Source organism: Pteropus vampyrus, unplaced genomic scaffold, assembly GCF_000151845.1.
Source record: "Pteropus vampyrus isolate Shadow unplaced genomic scaffold, Pvam_2.0 Scaffold123, whole genome shotgun sequence".
In the NCBI taxonomy this organism is placed as follows: Eukaryota; Metazoa; Chordata; class Mammalia; order Chiroptera; family Pteropodidae; genus Pteropus; species Pteropus vampyrus.
In genome coordinates this window covers 2,605,492-2,624,657 of record NW_011888904.1, presented here as the reverse complement: position 1 = coordinate 2,624,657, position 19,166 = coordinate 2,605,492, and the positions used below count along the sequence as shown (strand labels likewise).

General features: G+C 45.8%; 1 protein-coding gene across 6 annotated transcripts in view; it reads left to right on the top strand.

The window, feature by feature from the left end:
* The window catches only part of CORO2A (coronin 2A), a 51,206-nt gene extending 32,046 nt beyond the window's left edge, over positions 1-19,160 (top strand). For 5 of the 6 annotated variants that reach the window (XM_023534244.1, XM_023534243.1, XM_023534242.1 and 2 more), the window contains exons 3-8: positions 13,247-13,363; positions 14,928-15,077; positions 16,380-16,559; positions 17,189-17,305; positions 18,055-18,159; positions 18,904-19,160. In XM_023534244.1, the coding sequence (XP_023390012.1) occupies positions 13,247-13,363; positions 14,928-15,077; positions 16,380-16,559; positions 17,189-17,305; positions 18,055-18,159; positions 18,904-19,101 (867 nt within the window). In that variant the 3' untranslated portion in view covers positions 19,102-19,160. The remainder of the gene's footprint in view (positions 1-13,246; positions 13,364-14,927; positions 15,078-16,379; positions 16,560-17,188; positions 17,306-18,054; positions 18,160-18,903) is intronic. The other variant, XM_023534245.1, reaches the window with a different exon arrangement.
* Positions 19,161-19,166: the final 6 nt, after the last annotated feature.

Genomic DNA, 19,166 nt, shown 5'->3' with positions numbered 1-19,166 from the left:
ATCTCCAAAGTCACTTCCCCTCCCCCAAAAAGAAACAAACCTTAAGCCAAAATCTAAGTAGGAGAGAAAAGTAGAAAGTGAACAGGAAGAACAGGCTTGTCCTGCGGGCAGATGTTAACAGTATAGGTTGGACCATATGCATTTGCTGATGTTTAATAGTTTTTGACCCCCAGAATAGCAGTTTCATATAGATTAAGCTAATAGCAGATCTTTGCAGTAGCCTGAGTCTCAGCCTCAGGGCAGACCCTCCGAAAGGTCTAGAGGGATCTTGAGTTGGTAGTGTCTCTGGTTCACAGCAGAAGCACAGACAGAGTTTGTCTAGAGGAAAGTATTCACAGTGTGGACAGGAGTGCCACAGATTAAGATCAGGGAAATTCGTAATCTGAAATCATTCAACATGTAAGCTGCCATGAGTAAGAAACAATAGATTTAGACCACCAGAGAACTTCGAAAGTGAAAATAACTACAGGTTGAAATATGATAGACCAGGTTTCTGATCCCAATACAATTGACTTCGAAATCAATAACAGAATATGCATTTTAAGTTCTCACTTATTTGGAAATTTAAAGACACATTTCTAAATAATTTCCAGGACAGAGAAGAGATCAACATGGAAATTTAAAACTGCTTAAAACTGAATGATAATGAAAAACATCACAAAACTTATGGGATACAAGGAAAGTGGTGTTTCAAGGGAAATGTGTAGCACCCATGCCTATGTTAGAAAGGAAGAAAGTCTGAAAATAATGGCGAAATGTTCAACCTGAGAAGTTAGAAAAAGAACAACAGGGTAAACCTAAAGAAAGTGAGAAAAGAAATAATAAAGAGCAGAAATCAGTGAAAGAGAATGCAAACATACATTAGAGAGAAGGCCCAAGGACCCAAAAGTTGATTCCTAGAAAAGACTGATAGACAAACCTCTGGACAGATGGCCAAAAATAAAAGACAGAAGGTACAAATAACATTAGGAACAAAAAAGCAATATCACAGCAGAGGTTCAAAACATAAAACCCGAAGAGGAACAATTTTTTGATAATATATTTGAAAACGTTAACGATATGGTCACATTCTTATAAAAAATATATAACTTGTCATTACTGATTCAGGTAGCAACAGAAAGCCTGAATAGTCCTGTAACTATGTTTTTAGATTGTGTAATAAAAATCTCTTAAAGAAAACAGAAGGAAGAGGCAGGCTATAGAGTAGGGAAGGATATTTGCACAATTAGCATGACAAAGAGCTCATTTCCTGAATGTATAAAATGGACTAGGACAAAACAAAACAAAACAAATTTTAAAAAAACCCGAACAGGTATCTTATAGCAGAGAAAATCCAAATGGTTACTGAACATTTAAAAAAAGTTCTCAACCTCATTAGTAAACCACAATGAGATACCACTACAAAGACCAGAAATGGCAAAAACGTAAAAAATCTAACGATAGTAAGTGATGTCGAGGATGTGGGACTATGTAAAGGCTCAGACCCTCTGGTGACAGGGTAGACTGGCACATGTATTTTGGAACAAAATGTGACAGTTTCTATTAAAGAGGAAAATCCACATATCCTGTGACCCGGAGATTCCACTGCTAGGTACATACCAGGCAGAAATGTGTGCTTCTTGGCACCAAAACCCAACACAAGAAAGCTCAGAGGAGCGTTGTTCCTATTAGCACAAAACTGCAGAAACCCAAAGGTCCAAGAATTGAATAAATAAATTGTGGTATATCCATAGTGTAGAATATACAGAATCATGAAAAGGAACAAAGAGTAGACAAATATACCACAAAAGGATGGATCTCAAATACAAGGGTGAGGGAAAGAAACCAAATTACATACTGTTTCGTTCTGCTAACCTAAGGTTAAAAACGGACTAAATTAAACTGTAGGTTAAGGAGATGCATAAGGAAGTAGAAAAACCTTAAAGAAAAGCAAGCAAGGGACTCTCAAGAAAACCGGTATAGTAATTACCCCCTGGGCTAGGGAGGAAGTTGCAACTGGATAGTGTCCTGTGGTGGTCTCCTCGGTTCTAGTTCATGCCTTGACCTGGGAGGATGGCAGTTGTATGGTTAATCTATTTTCCAACAATTCATTAAGCTGGACATTTACATTTCAGGCACTTTTTTAATGTAATATAGTTCAGACAAACACATATAAGGATGACGCTAGATTCATGTGGTTTTTTTCCATGTAACTATCGAAAAACTGATTAATCTTTTATAAACACTTCCAGAGAAAAAGAGAAAAGGAATTGCTCCCTTCCTCGTTCTGTGAGGCCAGTATAACCTTGATTCCAAAACCAGACAAGGGCAGAATAAGAAAAAGATTACAGACCAATTTCACTCAAGAAGGTGAATGCAAAATTACCAGCAAACCAAATCCAGCAGTGAGTAAAAGATACATCCTGACCAAGGTGGATTTATTCCAGAAACTAAGGACGGTCTAATATTAATAAATCTATAAACACAGATCATTACATTAACAAATAAAAAGAGAAAAACCATATGGTCATCTCCATAAAAGCAGAAAAAGCATTTGATAAAGTACGATACCCACTTATGTTAAACGTCTTTTGCAAACTAAGCAAAGGGAATTTCACTAATATATAGGAAACAGAACTTTAAAAACCTTTTATTTTGAAAGAATTTCAACGCTACAAAAAAGTTGCAAAAATAGTTGAATAAACTGATTATCCTTCGCCTAGATTCACCAGTGTTAACATTCTTCCAAATTTACTTTTTATCTCTTTTATATCTTTTTCTCCATTTATGGGTATTTACAAATTTTGTTTCTGGTCCAGAATCCAACCCATGATCATGCATTGTATTTAGTTGTCATATCTCTTAGTCTACTAAGCAGTAAAGGCCAACTGTTTTGTAGAATGTTCCTAAATTTGAATTTGTCAAACTGGCTCCTCATGACTATGTTCATGTTATGCATTTTTGGCAAGAATATTAAACAAGTTATGTATCCTCAGTTCATTACATCATGTGACATATGTTGTCAATTTGTCTCATTGGTGATATTTGATCTCTTTGTTAGTATGGTGCAAACATCATTCATAAAGAAAAAATGTTAGAAACATCCCTTTAAAATTAGCAATAAGGTATTAGGTCCTGGCCTGCACAGTAAGACCGGAAAAATAAGTTATAAGAATTGAAAAAAAAGTAAAACTTCTATTATTTACAGATACGATTGACTATACAGAAACCCAAAAGAACATATAGTCAAATTTTTAGAAAAATAATAAAGGTGTTTGGAATGTAGCCGGATAAAAAGATTAGAATACAAAAATGAATTGCATTTTTACAAACCAAGAATGTTTAGAAAATATAAGCATTTGCAGTAGAATAAGAGAGCGAATGCCTAGGAATAAACAAGCAAGACTTAAAAGGAGTTCAGAGAGCATTATTGAGAGACTAATATTAAAGATGACCCAAGCAAATAGAAATATGTACTATGTTCATGAATAGCCACTTTTCTCCCTTCCCCAATTTCCATAGCATTCTCCTTTTTAGGACATATTCCGCAACCTAATTTTTTTCTTAGGGCACTATGCCCCAAGTACTTTGAATTAGTCATTTGTATTCTTCTGCTAGCACCTCCTAATGCACTTGGAATGGGGGGAAAAAGAACCAGTACTTTGCTTACATATGTATCACATTGTGGATACATAAAGTTGATGTTCATAAATTTCCATCGATTGAACAAATTTTCTACTAATGAACAAATTACTTTTGTTCATCCAAATAAATAGGAAGGGCATAATTGGCAAAGGGAATTGAGCAAAGAAAGACATGGAGGAGGTAGGACTATTCAAGGACTGTTCAGGGAACAATGCTGAGAGCAGTCTGGCCAGAAGAAATGAACAGTCTATTTAGGGGAGGAAGGGAAATACCCTGGGGAAGTGGATTGGGGCCAGATGGGAAGGACCTTGAACGCAGGGATGAGAAGTGTGAACTGTATTCCAGAGAGATGAAATTTTTTAAGCTGAGGAGGGACAAGTATACAGTGGGATGTATGGAAAGACTTGAAGGTCAGAGCTGGAAGGACCCCTAGAGATGGCCCATTTGTCTACCTATTTCTCCCAAGCTCTTGGGTGCTTTTAAAAGATTCTGTCCACCAAACAAACTGTGTTCTTAATTAATTATGTAATTAATGTGATTTCCTGATTTTTATTAATCAGACTTTTTCAGAACTGTCACGGTTTCTAAGCATGAAATATTTAGTACACATAGGTAGTAACAACTGATATAAAGAGAATAAATATGTTTGATGTGATGGAGTGTGACCTGGGTGGGGAGAGGGAACCTAGTTTAGATAGGAGGATCAGAGAAGGCTTTTCTGGGGAGGTGACATTTGAGTCGAGAGCCACCTGAAGCTCTAGAGGCAGAGCGGTCAGGCAGAATGAACAGCAAGTACAAAGATCCTGAAGTGGGAGGGGGATTGGTGTGCTTGAAAAACTGCTTCCGATGTCGCACGGGCAAGAGTAGTGGGAGGTGGTCAGGGAGAAGAGCAGGGTGAGGACTGTGCAGGCCCTTAGGCCAGGGCAGGAATCTGGTTCTATTCTGAGTCCAGTGGGAAAGCCGCTGGAGGGTTGAAACTCAGTTGTCCCATGCAACCTAACCTTAGGTAAAATGTGTAATTCTCTTTGGGCTTTTTTGAAATAGCATCATAAGTAGCTTGAGGACATATGTTAATTGCTATGGTTACAGACTCCTAGGAGTCCGGGCACAGCAGGAGCTGGAAGCCACTAGTCAGACCTCATACCTGAGGGTCACAACACAGATTCTGATTCAGTGGGTCTGAAGTGAAGCTGGAGAACCTGCATTCCAACAAGCTCCAGAGTTGGCAGGTAAAATACCGGATGCCCAGTTAAATGTGAATCTCAGATAAACACCAAATAACTTTTTTTGCTTATTTTTTAATTAAACTTTTTTCGTTTCGAGATCATTATAGATTCACATGCAGTTGTAAGAAATAATACAGAGAAATTCCGTGTACCCTTCACCCGGTTGCCCCCAATAATAACATCTTGTGAAACCAGAGTAAAATATCAAATCCGGGATATTGACATTGGTACCATCAAGACACAGAACAATTGCCAGCGTCCCAAAGATCCCCCATAGCTCCTTTTATAGCCACGGCCACTTCCCTTACTCCCATTGTCATCTTAACCTTTGACAACCACTAATCTGTCCTCCATTTCTGTACTTTTGCCATTGTCAGAATGTCATGTGAATGGAAACATAAAGTATGTATGTTACCTTTTGGGCTTGACGCTTTTCACTCAGCATGAAAGATCCATCCAAGTTGCTGCAGGTATCAGTAGCTCATTCTTCTTTATCGCTAAGTCATAGTCCATGGTCTGAACGTACCACAGTTTGTTTAACCATTCGCCCGTTGAAGGCCGTCTGGATTGTTTCCAGTTTGGGACTGTTAGGAATAAAGCTGCTGTAAACATTTGTATACGTGTTTCTGTGTGAACATAAGTAAGTCTCCATTTCTGTGGGATAAATGCCCAGGCATGCAATCACTGGGTTGTAAAAAAGATGTTTAATTTTATAAGAAACTGCCAACATGTTTTCACGAAGAATTTCTTAGTATAAGTAAAATGTTGCATGAGACATACTTACACTAAAAATAATATTTGTTGTTTATCTGAACTTCAAATATCACTGGGCATTCTGTATCTTTATTTGCTGGTCCTGGCATCCCGACTCTGTGGTGCTGCTGATCTGCTGGTTTGCAAACTACATTTCAGTAACTAGACTCTCATCTAGTTCTTTTTTATGTAGATTAAAAACAATATAATGAACTCTTCCATACCTAGATTCTAGAATTTTCAAGACTTTGCCACTCTCGTTTTCATCTATCACTTTTCGCCCCCTGAACTGTTTTAAAGCAAATCATGGACATTTGGTCATTTTACCACACAAACTTCATTCTAATTATACAATTCTAAAAAAGAGTAACATTTTCTGATATAGTCACAACGCCAGAATCACAGCATCGACAATAACTCCTGTGTCATCTGATTCCCACTTCGTGTGAAAACTTCCCTCATTGCCTCATAAATGCCTCACTGTGTTTGGTTCATTTGAATCCAGACAGGCCCACCCATTGCATTTGGTTGATATTTTCTTAAGTAACCACACCCAGTGCAATGGGGCAGGAACAAGAGGCTGAGAGAAAGGACACACGTGCTGGTCCCATCGCGTAGCACTTAACGCTGGGCAGATAGGCCTGTGGGGCCCTTTGGTGTATTACCAGGCACAGTGCTTATGCTGATGACTTCATGAGCCCATTTGGAAGGATTATTGCCCCAATGTGCAGAAAAGGATGCTGAGGCTCAGGGAAATGACTTCCAGAAGGACCCTGAGCAGTAAGAGTAAGGACCTGAATATGGCCCAGTCCAGGGTGTGACCTTGGAGCCTTGCTGTCATTTAACCAGCTACAGCTCCTGGCTCTGGTATACATTGGCTCCCTGTCAGTTACCAGGGATTATGTCCCATCCAGGCACAGAGAAGTGTCAGTAAAGAGTTCTGTGCAAGGGAAAGGAAGGGACAAGCTAGCTAATTATTTAATGGAAGTGTGTACAGGACTATTGGGTTGGAGGGTGCCTCGCCTCACCACAATTCCACAGGTGGTGTCAGGTATCCTGAGGGAGTGACACAGTCAGGGAGGGCTCTTCCATTAGCGTGCTGTGACCAGGTGAGTCTGTTGGAGAGAGGTGCCTGCAGCCTTGACAACAGAGGGCCATGCTCAGAGAATAAGGCACAGCGGGATGGTCTGGGGACAGGCTAGCCCTGAGCCCGGGGACATGGCAGGATAGGAGCCTGACCCTGGGGCCTGGCCCACAGCAGATCGGCCCCTTGAAAAGTTGAAGGGAGAACTTTGCTGTGAGGTGTGGCAGGTGAGGAGGAATGAAGGAAGGCAAGAGTAGGCGGAGTCCAGGGTTGGGCCCTATAACATTGCTGGGAGTGGGCCAGGCCAGAGGAAGCCATGGGTCTGAGGGGGCGAATGGACACCATGGCCTTCAGGTGTCTGGAAGGAGGGGGAGGGGGACACTTCACTGCTGAACTCCTAGAGGCCAGACGGACCCTTCTCAGGCCTGTGTCTGACCATGTCACTCCCCTGCTCAAATGCTTCCCAGGACTCCCCATAGCCTGCAGATAAAGTCTTGCCTTCCTCCTCAAAGCCTTTTGTCGCCTGTCCCAGCTGACATTTTGAATCTCAGAACCTTCCAAGCACATATCTGTCCCCTCCACACTCAGATTCTCCTTCTAGAAATGTACAGTATAGGCTAGTCTGGTTTTGTTTGTTTTTAAGTCTCTTTCAGTTCTAGGGGTCTGTTCAGCCTGGAAGAGAACTTATTCAAGGAATACGTCCTCTGCCTTCAAATTTCCCAGGAATTGGGCTGAGATTCAGGGTGGAGAAGGTGTTTATGGAGTCCCAAAGGGCAGAGCTAGGACCAGAATTAGAAAGTGAGGGGAGCAGGAAGGGCCATAGGGAGGCCACACTGGGCTCAAAGTAAGAAGCATTTTCTCACAGTAAATACAGTCCGAAAGTAGAATAAACCACTAGCGGGGAGGTAAGCTTCCCATCTCAGGAGGTGACCAAGGGAGTTACCAGATAACCTGCAGTTTACTGCTGCCAGCCCTGGGTATAGGATTCTACCATAAACCATCTTCATGTTCACCTGTGATTCGTCTGGGTAGGGCTGATGAATGACTCTCTGCCCTAAATCCTTATGGGAACGTGATTTGCATTTTAGCAATGTGTTCCCAGGATTACGGAACACTCTTTTCATCTTTCCTTCTGCTCAACTCCTTTGGGAAGCCCTTTGGCCCCAAGTCTCACCCCCTCTCATCAGGACACGGCTCATCTGTCCACGTGTACATCTCTCCACAGGGCCCAGCCAGGAGCCCTGTGCAGGGTGACTTTCTCCATGCCCACAGCCTCGACCCTTCTGTCTGGCTTCTTCTGTCCCATTGTTTGGTCTGCCATCCCTGCCATCTGCTTCAGGATCCTTCCCGCTTAAAACTTAACCTACGGCTCTGCCTTTCTGATTTGAAATGCCTGTCCTCCACCCTAGCCTGGTCAAAGTCTCCCTCTCTTTAAGGCCCAATTCGAAGGTCTCCTCCTCCTCTAGGAAGCCTTCTCCAATTGATGCCCTGGGCCTTTCCTCTGCTCTCTCTCCAAGCCCTAAGTATACTACATCCTGCCTCCTCTACAGACCGGCAGCTCCTGGAGGGCAGGGCCCGTGAGTAACTCATCTTCTGCCATCACATTCAGGCAGCGTGGGACCCGGCATGCAGTGGGTCTTTAGTGAAAGGCCTGCGTGATGCTGATGATACCTACAGCGTGAGGATAGCAAGAGGCAAACCAGGCAGTGAGTGGAAACATTCCCGGTTCTCGTGGCTCAGCTGTGGACTGGTTCTGTGGCCCTTAGCACATGATTGTCAACCCCACTGATCCCAGTTTCTGCATTATACATAGGAATTCTTATACTACTTCCTGGGGTGGTTGAGAGATCAATCCAATAATGTGAACACAGCACCTAGCATAGGACCTGGCACATAAATGACACATAAGTTATGGTTCCTAACATTTACAAACCTGTTCCTTGTAGGATGAGAATGTGCTTGAGTTCATCAGTTGGAATATGATCAAGGCATCGATTTATTCAGTGAGGGCAGCCCTGGAGCAACTGCCTATCAGTTGGGTGGAAAGTGATGGGAGTCGCCCTGCCGAACAGTCTGGCTTCACACTGAGTACATCCCTGGGCCCCCAAAACATTCTGAGCAACAATACTTGTGATTAGCTCTGATGCACTTAGACTGGTGAGTTTACTGCAGGCTTACCATGTCCCAGGCACAGTCTTAAGCACTTTATGAGTATGGACTCATTTAATCCTCATACTCACCCTGTAAGGTCCTAGTACTGTTACCATTTTGTAGATGAGGAAACTGAGGCATAGAGAAATGAAATCACTTGCCCAAAGTCATTGCAGTAAGTGCTATAGCAGGAATTTAAACTCAGGAAGCCAGAGTCGGCCTGCCCGCCTAACATCTTCTCACACTGTGCATACTACCTCCGCCTGCCCCACCACCCCTGCCTCCCATGTTTGCTCTGGGCAGTTGGGAGGGTCACTTGAGGCCATGACTATGACATTTGTGGAAATGGCTGCCCCTGTGAGCCCTGGGGGTCATGACAATGGCCTCACAGCTCTATTGTCCAGGCAATTAAGGTCTGGCCCCTGAGCATCCCCAACCCACCTAGCTCTGACCTCCAGGGTCCTGCAGTCCTGTGTACCTCATCTGTCCAGGGCAGCCCGGCAGGGATTTAGAGGTGGCGTCTCTCCAAGCTGAGTAGCCAGCTCCTGCACCAAAGCCAAGGTTCTCTGTGGTCTGCGAGGAGAGCAGATGTATCTCCCCTGATTTAGAGCTTATGTCTCCCATAAATCAGAAGCTTGTTCCTGGCTGACTGCTGACCTAATGGACAGAAGGGCGGAAGTGGCCTCCTGATTATAAATGTCCCTTCCTTGACCGGGCTTTTAGCAGCTCAATCAATAGCCCATCAGACTGGCTTAATGTCTGTTAATGTGGGTCCTTAGCATGAAACCCATTTAAACACAGAGCACTCGAGGGGAGGACCAGCCATCCTTTGTTCTCTGGGGAGGAGGAGAAGCTGTCTGGGGCTGGGGCCTCTGCTCTTAGAGGCCTGGGAAGAATGCTGGCCCAAGCTCAGACCTGTGAGGAGCTGCCCCTCTGAGCCTGAAGCACCTCCTGAGTTTATGGCTGGGCCGACCTGAGAGGTGTGGGTCTGAGTGGGGCTCCTGGGCAGTTTGCTTCCTGTTGGCCAAGGCCAGCCTAACAATCAGCTCTTCTGAAGAGCCCTCAGGGCAGAAATTGGGTCATGGCCCTGGGCCAGGGTGTAGAGATAAAGGCCCTGAGAGCAATGTGGGTGTGCCATAGCAAGAGACCCAGTACCGCTCATGCCCTTCGACCCAGGAAATGATCCAAGAGAAGTGAAAGGCTGTCTGCAGGAAGAGGGGCAGGATGCTGACTCAGAGAGGGCTGGTGCTCCCTTAGAGCACAATAAGGACACCACAGACTCATACTTGGCAGCCAGAGCCCTGGGCTCCAGCCCAGCTCTGCCCCTCACATTCCCCGTGACCCTGGGCAAGTCCTTCTTCCAGTCTGGGACCAGTGAGAAAGGGCTGTGACCCACTAGTGATGCTTGCCACCAGTGCAAGATAAGAGTTTTGCTGTGTTTTTACCATTATTGGTCTCTTGAACAGCCCTTCAGGTTCTGCAGTTTTATAACAAATTCTTGGCTAATCCTGGAAAGACCCATCTTTTCAAAATCTGGAATTTTATCCTAAATACCTTTTTTTATTGCAAAATTTACACCATTTTTCTAGAAAGTTTGGGAAATTTTTTAAAAACACAGAAGATAATAAAACCACCCAATTATCCCACCATCTAGAGGTCATCGTGAATAACATTTGGATGCATTTCCTTTCAGTCTTTCTCAGTTCCAACATGTACATGTATGTGCGTGTGCATGTACCCCCCCCCCACACACACATATAAAATAACTATTACGTGAGCACTATTATAGGACATCACTGTTCGGCTTTTCATGCACAGTATCTCATTTTACCCCCATGACAATCCTGTAAGGAAGAGATGATTATTCATTTTATAGATGAGGGAAAAGAGGCTTGCAGAATTTAAGCAGACACGATCAGATTTTAGTTCTTGAAAGCTCACCTGATGACAGCATGCAGAAGGCCCGGCGGCTTAAGCGAGGGGTCCACAGCTGGACAGCAGTCCCGTGCAGACCAGAGTCAGGGCCTATGGGCGCAGTGTTATCTTTCCAAGGTCCTGGATCTTGATGCTGCTCCTACTGCAGGGAGCAAAGAGCATGCACCTCTCTTCCCTGTCCAGGGACCCACTTTTTTCAGCCACGGAGAAGGCAGAACCACCTGAAAGAAATGGAACTTTTGCCCGCTTCCTCACACATTACTATCGAACGACACCAGGCCAGATACCTTCTTTTCTCTCTCTGTGAATGTGTATGTGAGGGTATAATTTTTTTTTTTAACTCTTTGAAGGCAGGTTTTATATACCTTTGCTCCTTACCCCTAAATACTTGAGTGTTTCCTAAAAGTATGATACTCTCTTACATAACCACAGTATGTTATCAGTAGTAAGTTTAACATTGCAACAATACTTTAATCTACCGTTCACTTTTTAATTTGTCAAGTAATGTTCTTTATAGGGTTCCTCCTCCAGTAAGGGATCCAGTCTAGGGTGAGGTGTCTAACCCCTTCTTGAGGGGCAAGAACTGGGTAGGGCAGAGTATTTCTGAAGGAGAGCCCAGGACCACTGTCTTTGTTTGCAGAGCTACTAAACTGCATGCGTAAAGCCTCTACAAACCAGGAGTTCAGTTGTCTGTCTCCTAGTTTGCCTGAGGTGACGGGGAAGCCATGTGTGTATTCTCGTAGCAGCTGCCTGCTTTACAGCCTTATTAAACAAGGTGCATCTTTGCTCTGTCTTGAGTCATCCCGTAAAAGTGCAGTGGTCTCTGCAGAGTTGGGGAGGTGAGGGAAGGAGGCAGTGGGTGTTCTCTGAGTTCATTATGTTCTTGAAAGTCCCTCCTTAAAAATCCTGAAACTGTTGATTCTTCGAGGTCAAGTACTGTATCTTGTGCCCACCCGGTACCTTGATTGGTGCCTGTTCCCTAGGTTCCTCATAAAGATTTGCTGAATGAAGGGATGTTGGCCAGTTTTCTTCTCAGGTGTCTCTTTCATTTAGATGTAAAAGTGGTCAGGGAAGCATTCTGGTGGGTGGGCTCCAGAACCTGAGGCCAAATGGTGGATATGAGCCATGCCTGCGTAGGCAGGCAGAGGGCCTGGGTCCTGCTTCCTCTTCTGCTTGAACCATGCAGTGTGATGTGCAAAATGAGTGTGTTGGTTCCTCCTTGCCAGCTTCAAGTTTCTGTGACCGAACTGGTGTGGCTGCCCCATGATCCAGGAAATCCAGGTCTGTCAGTGCAGTTGGAAATCTCAGCTTCAGAGCTATGAGGAATGGGTTGTGGGACCTGTGTATTCTCTCAGTGCCTATACAGGAATTCTCAGCAGGAGAGAAGGGAAGGGAAGTAAATGCCCTTTCTTTTTCATTGAAATATAAGTCATATACCATAAAATTCACCATTTTAAGGTGTACAATTTAGTGGGTTTTAGTGTATTCCACAGTTGTGCAACCATCACCACTATCTCATTTTAAAATAATTTCCTCACCTCATAAAGAAACTCCATACCCATTAAGCAGTCACTCCCCATACCCCTTCCCCCAAGCCACTAATCTGCTTTTAGTCTCTATGGCTTTACCTATTCTGAATTTTTCATATGCATTAGTCAGAGTTTTGAATACAAGGAACCAAAGGATGTATTAATTTGCTCAAGCAATGAAATCACATCTGGTATATCATCTAAGCAGAATCATGCAATATTTTGTGACTTTTTACATCTGACTAATTTTACTTTTCATATCCGACTAATTAGCATAATGTTTTCAAGGTTCATCTATATTGTAGCATACATCGGTACTTCATTATGTTTTTGGCTGAATAATATTCCACTGTATGAATATACTACATTTTGTATATCTATTCATCTGCTGATGGACATTTGGATTGTTTCCACCTTTTGGCAACTATGAATAATACAACTATGAACAAGTTTTTGATGTACAAGTTTTTGTAGACCTATGTTTTCATTTCTCTTGGGGATATACTTGGAAGTGGAATTTCTGGGTCATTTGGTAACTCTAACCTTTTGATGATCTGCCTCACTGTTTTCCAAAGTAGCTACACTATTTTTGCATTCCCACCAGCAGTGTATGAAGGGAAGTGTCCTTTTATTGAATATCTACTATGTGCTAGACACTGTGCTAGACCCTTGCCACACCTCATCTCCTATGAGCTTCGCACCAAACCTGTGAAATACTTATCATGGTCTCCAATTTATCGAGCAAAACATTGAGGCTCAGAGAAGTAATGCGACTCCCCTAGATCACATCACATCACTTACCACAGGGAACAGTGTTAAGTCCTAGATTCACACCCCTACATTTTCCTGTCTATTTGGTGATTCCTGACTGACTGAGTGACCATCTAGATGGTAAGTGGAATTAATCCCCTCCCGCTCCAACCCTCCTGGGCACTGTTTTGCAGACGGGAAAGTTGGACCCCCACTACCCGAAGGTCTGCGGGCACAGAGGGAACGTCTTAGACATCAAATGGAACCCTTTTGATGATTTCGAGATTGCCTCCTGTTCCGAAGATACCATGGTGAGTGTCAGTGCATGAGATCATTCCCTTGACCAAGAGGAGAGGGATTAGGGCAGAGGGAGATGGAATGGTGTCTGAACTCAGCTCTGATGCTTCCAACTTTTGAGGTGAGATTACTCTGTGGGAAGGGAGTAAGTTAGATTGAGAGGTTCTAGGCTCTATGGGACTTGGGGACCACCCCTCCCTTCTATGGGCTTCAGTTCTCCCATCTATAAAATGCACGTAATAGCTCTCAACTGTCTAGTGAAGATCGAATGAATTCATATTCCAGTAGGAAAGGCACTCTTTTGGGGGAACTATAAAATGCTATGAGGTGCATTTTTATTGTGGCCAGAAAATATTACGCCACTTAATCTCACAGGCAATAGGGAAGCGAATTTTAAAAGGAGGGGAGTAGGAGCCAATATGAATATGGACACTAAAACCATCACAAAAGCTTCAGCCTCGCCAACTTTTTTGAGCTCCTGTTCTGTACCAGGGACATAGTCCCTGCTCCCATAATGTTGAGTGTTATTTTTTTATAATTCTAGAATGTGGTGGATATGGCTTAAAACAGACACAGATAAGATCACATGATTCAAATAAGGATAAAAGTCATAGTTACCATTTGTTATGAGCCCACCGTGTTCCTGACTCTACATGTATCATTTCACTCAGTCTTCCTTCCCAGCAACCTCATGAGGTACAATATATTTCTGAAGAAGCAGAGGATCCAAGAGGTGAAGCTATCTGCCCAAGGTCACAGAGTTTGTGGAGGCAGAGCCAGGTTTCAAACCGATGTCTTATTTCAGAGCCCAGTCTCTTTCCACTGAGCTATGCCTGTTACCTAAAGTGCAGCAGCCACAGATGGAGGAAGTGAGGAAATACCACTAGAAGCATTAGCAATAGAGGGTTACAGCTGCTGAGCTCCAGGTTTAGCTCAGAGCTGCCTGGCAGCCAAGGTGAAAAGGGAAATAGAATGTATTGCAGAATCCTCACTTCTGATCAAAGAAAACGGACTAGTTCATCAGGAGAAGCAGGTAGAAAATTCTAAGAGTCTTCGTGTCATTTTCCATAGAGGAGATACTGAGGAACATAAAGGGGGCCCCTCCAAAAGAAAGTGCTTGTCCCTGCTCTGTTCTGCTCCAGAGACTGTGCTGGCTCCCTGGTTCCCTAAGGATGCAGCACAAATTCTTCTTCCTAGCATTTGAGGCTCCACCCTGGGCCTTCGAGACAAGGTTGGGGGAGGTAGACCACTGTACTTTGGGAGTATTCTATGGTGGGAGGCAGATTTGCTCTGACATCCAGCCTGGAAGTCAGGCCTGTGGCCCACCCGCCCGCTCACTGGTCTTAGGATGGCAGAGATTACCAGGGGGCAAATGGGGAGGCCTGGATTCATCCCTGGTCAGTGCTAGCCCCTCCTTGGGCTTGGAGGATGTTGGCAAAGCCCCAGTCCCTCTGTGGGGCCCCAGCTTCCCCTCCACTGAGTGAGAGTTGAATACAGAGAGCACTCCCCAGCCCTTCTGCTGAGGAATGCCAAGGTGCCCCTGGCTAACACTACCCCCGGGCCGTGTATCCCTGACAGATTAAGATCTGGGACATCCCCAAGCAGCTGCTGTCAAGGAACCTCACAGCCTGCAGGAAGGAGTTGGTGGGCCACTCCCGCAGAGTGGGCCTGGTGGAGTGGCACCCCACAGCCGCCAACATCCTCTTCAGCGCTGGCTACGACTACAAGGTAGGTCTGTGTATTAGCTTCCTGGGGCTGCCCTAATAAATGACCAAACTAGTGGCTTAAGGCAACAGAAATTTATTCACACAGTTCTGGAGACCAGAAATCCCAAATCGATATGTTAGTAGGGCCATACTTCCTCCAAAGGCTCGAGGGAAGAATCCTTCTGTGCCTCCTCCAGCTTCTAGTGGCTCCAAGAATTCCTTGACTTGTGGTTGCATCACTCTAATCTGCCTTCATCATCACGTGGCTTTCTTTGAGTGTCCATATGTCCTCTCCTCTTCTTATAAGGACACCAGTCATTGGATTTAGGGTCCACCCAAATCCAATATCACCTCATTGTAACTAATTACATTAGCAAAGACTCTGTCCATATAAGGTCACATTCTGAGGTTTCAGGTGGACATGAGTTGGGGTGGGAGACGGGACGCTAGTCAACCCTTTAGTCTGCCTGGAGGATATGGGCTGGGCCTTGCACTGAGAAGCTTCCCCCTGCTCAGGTGACTGCTAAGCTAGTAGGCTGTGGGCCGTGTGGATTGGGGAAATCTACAGTATAGGAGACTTAGATTCTATTCCAACTCATCTCTGATGTGCAGTGTGACCCAGGAACATCCCATGTCTTCTCTGGGCCTCAGATTCGCAATCTGTACACATACGGGGTTGGTGCGACTATAGCTGTGGCTTTTAAACTCTTCCTTTCACAACTCTATAGGGCTTTACTGAGGCACCTCAAGGGCCTCTGTGATGGACAAAATGGGAGTGATTGGGAGGGCCTTTTCCCCCTTCTGACTAGAAGTGCTCTTTTATCTGTCTATGTCTGCAGGTGTGCCTGCAAGGCTATACTGCATGAGGTTGTGCAGATTATTCTGTACACAACTCCAGGGGGTACCATTCATATCATGGATTATGGGAATGGACTGTCCTGGAACTGTGCAGTGCACAGCCTGTGCAACTAAACATGGCAGCCCTGTCGATCTATATGAGGTGGAAACTGCTGCTAATAACTGTCCAAAACCCCTTGGACTAGCTGGTTCCCTGGAGTCCTCACAGAATGGATGTTTTGTTGCTACAAAGCAGATGGTGTTTTCCTTTCACTGCCAGACAGCCTGACTCCCGGCATCCCCCTCCTGACACATGGCAGCTTCAGCCAGCAGATCCATCCTCCCACCTGAGGCCTCCTGGCCAGAGTGCCATCTGCAGCTTCCCTCCTGGGGATACTATGTTTCACTATAGCCTGGCCAGCGTGTGACTGTGGGGGCCAGGAGTGGGGGTAGCCGCTGTGCTGAGAGCTGGCTCTCTGCCGTGCAGGTGATGGTCTGGAACCTAGACACAAAGGAGTCTGTAATCAAGAGCCCCGTGAAGACAATTGACTGTCACCAAGACGTGATCCTCTCCATGTCCTTCAACACCAATGGCAGCCTGCTGGCCACCACCTGTAAAGACCGCAAGATTCGGGTTCTCGACCCCCGAGCAGGGTCCGTCCTTCAGGTCAGTGCTAGGCTGGGGTCTGGCTTGTGGTCAGAAGAGCAAGGAGTGGAGTGGAGATGGCAGAGGCTTCTGAGAACAGGGCAGTAATGCTGGCAGTGTTCTGACCAAGCCTTCACACATTATCCCAGTCTGTTGGGAGGTAGGATGAGTCACCCCCATTTTCCAGATGAGAAAACTGAGGCTGAAGAGAGGGTAAGCAACTTGCCCATACAGAAAGCTGGGATTTGAACCTGGTCTAACGCCAAAACTTGTCGGTGTGCCTCAGCTCTGTCAGGAGGCAAGACATGGGGTTGGAGACCTCAGGATACTATTGATCCATGGTGTGTGACCTTAATCAAGCACTTTTAGGTGTCCAAGCCTCTGTTTCCTCATCTGCAACAATGGGCAACAGTTAGTCCTTCCTCTTGTAAGATTAAATGAGATAACCCAGGTGACGGTCATCCTACCCAGCCCCATGCCTTGCATATAGTGGGTGTTCAGTAATCTTTCAACAAGAGCATGGAGCTAGGCAGAAGTATAACTCTGGAAGGATTTTCCAGGAAGAGCTGGGGTGATCCAGGAAGGCACTCCAGGTGAAGCACCAGCATAAGCAAAGGCAGGGGAGTCCCTGACTGCACATGTTCCTCCAGGAAGCCAGCTACAAGGGGCACCGGGCCAGCAAAGTGCTGTTTCTGGGGAACCTGAAGAAGCTGCTGTCCACAGGCACATCCCGATGGAACAACCGGCAGATGGCCCTGTGGGACCAGGTGAGTCTCCCACGAACGCCCCACCAAGTCTCCTCACCATCATTCTTTAGCTGAGTGCTGGCTTCACTCATTCATTCATTCATTCATTCACTCACTCATTGATTGGATTAATTAATAAATAACAGAGGGATGCTAGCAGCCTGATGGCATGAGTCCAAACTTTGTGCATCTTGCCATTCAAGAAGGGAGAGGGATCAGGATGGAGGAGAGGCTGCCGTATAGGGGGGAGAACATGGCTGCATCTGGGACCAGGACTTGTGGGGAGGAAGGAGAGGGCCTTCTGGGCAGACGAAACAGCTGGAGCAAGGGCTTGGAATGAAATACTGAGGCGTGTGGGCAGGAGGAGTTACCTGTTCAAGGCAGCTGAGGGTAGGTGTGGGGACAAACGGAAAGCCAAGCAGTATTGATTTGAAGGAGCGCTTTGGCTGGAGTTTCAAAGACTGGACAGATTGCTTCCTGGATCTTCTTCATCTATTACAATAAATAAAACAGGAGGTAGAGGGCTGGAGTGAGATGAGGTGTGTGAGAAGTGATTCATTAAAGGCAAATGCTAGCAAATAAAAGGTGCTCTCTCTCTCTCACACACACACATATACACACAGTCTTTCATGTTCTCTCACACATGCACATGCATGTGCACACACATATGCACATCCAGAGCCCCATGGCAGGAATTCTAAGCTCAGAGAGCACCACTGAGGACCGCCATGAGTGACCCACAAGCCTTCCTGGTCTCCCTTCCCTTGCAGGACGACCTCTCGGTGCCTCTCACAGAGGAGGACCTGGACGGCTCCTCAGGCGTACTGTTTCCCTTCTATGACACAGACACCAACATGCTCTACGTGGTGGGGAAGGTCAGCCTGGCACGGGAGGGAGGTGGCCACATGGAATCCTGAGGCAGGAGGCAGAACTACCCCAAGCCTAGCCCCACTGGTGGCCAGACAGTAGCCTGGGGTCCTTGGGGTACAAGGCAGGGGCAGGGGCAGGCAAGAGCTGGGTACTCTCCCCCTGTGGTGAGCCCAGCACCCCTTTCCCACTTCCCTGATTCCCTAAGCCACATGGGGCCAGGGCTTTAGCTAGACACCCCAAGCTGGTCCCTCTCCATCTGGGTCCAGATGAAGAAGGACTAGTTGGTGTTTCTCTTTGGGGACACCTTAGAATTTGGGGCAGAGCAGTCCTCCTGCTTGGCAGCCCTGGCCCCTACCCACCCCACCCCCCACGGCAGCATTCTTTCACCCCCACCCCGCCCAGGCATTATGACAGTGACAACCAGAAATGCCCCTAAGGTAAGACCCACTGACTAGTTTCAGGACATGCCACTCTGACCTTTGTGTGCAGCTCGTGGATGGGAGTGGGGTTCGGGCCTGTGCTCCCAGAAATTAGAGCCACCCGGTGGGCTTTGGGTCACAGGTGGGGAGACTGAGTGTTAAAATGAAGACCCTCCTACTGCCTTGGTGACATTTCTCTGGTGTCCCCTTGTGTGAGGTGGCTTTGCCAACTCTGTACGTCCTGTGAACGCCAGGTTTCTGCTACATGGCACTGGGGTGCCTGCTGGGGGGATGACGGGAACCAGCTCTGAATCATACCCTCCTCCTCAGGGAGACGGGAACATCCGCTACTATGAGGTGAGCGCCGACAAACCTTACCTGAACTACCTGACCGAATACCGCTCCTATCACCCACAGAAGGGGATTGGTGAGTGTGGGGTACCAAGGCCACTTGGGGCCTTGAGAGACAGGGATGAGGCAGATTTGAGCCCTACCCTGGGTACGAGTGCAGGGGGGCTCACATTCTGAAGGGAAGATGGCGAGTCAACACTGACTCTATGAGAGCTCTAGTTAGGTGTGTGGGAGGTTCTCTG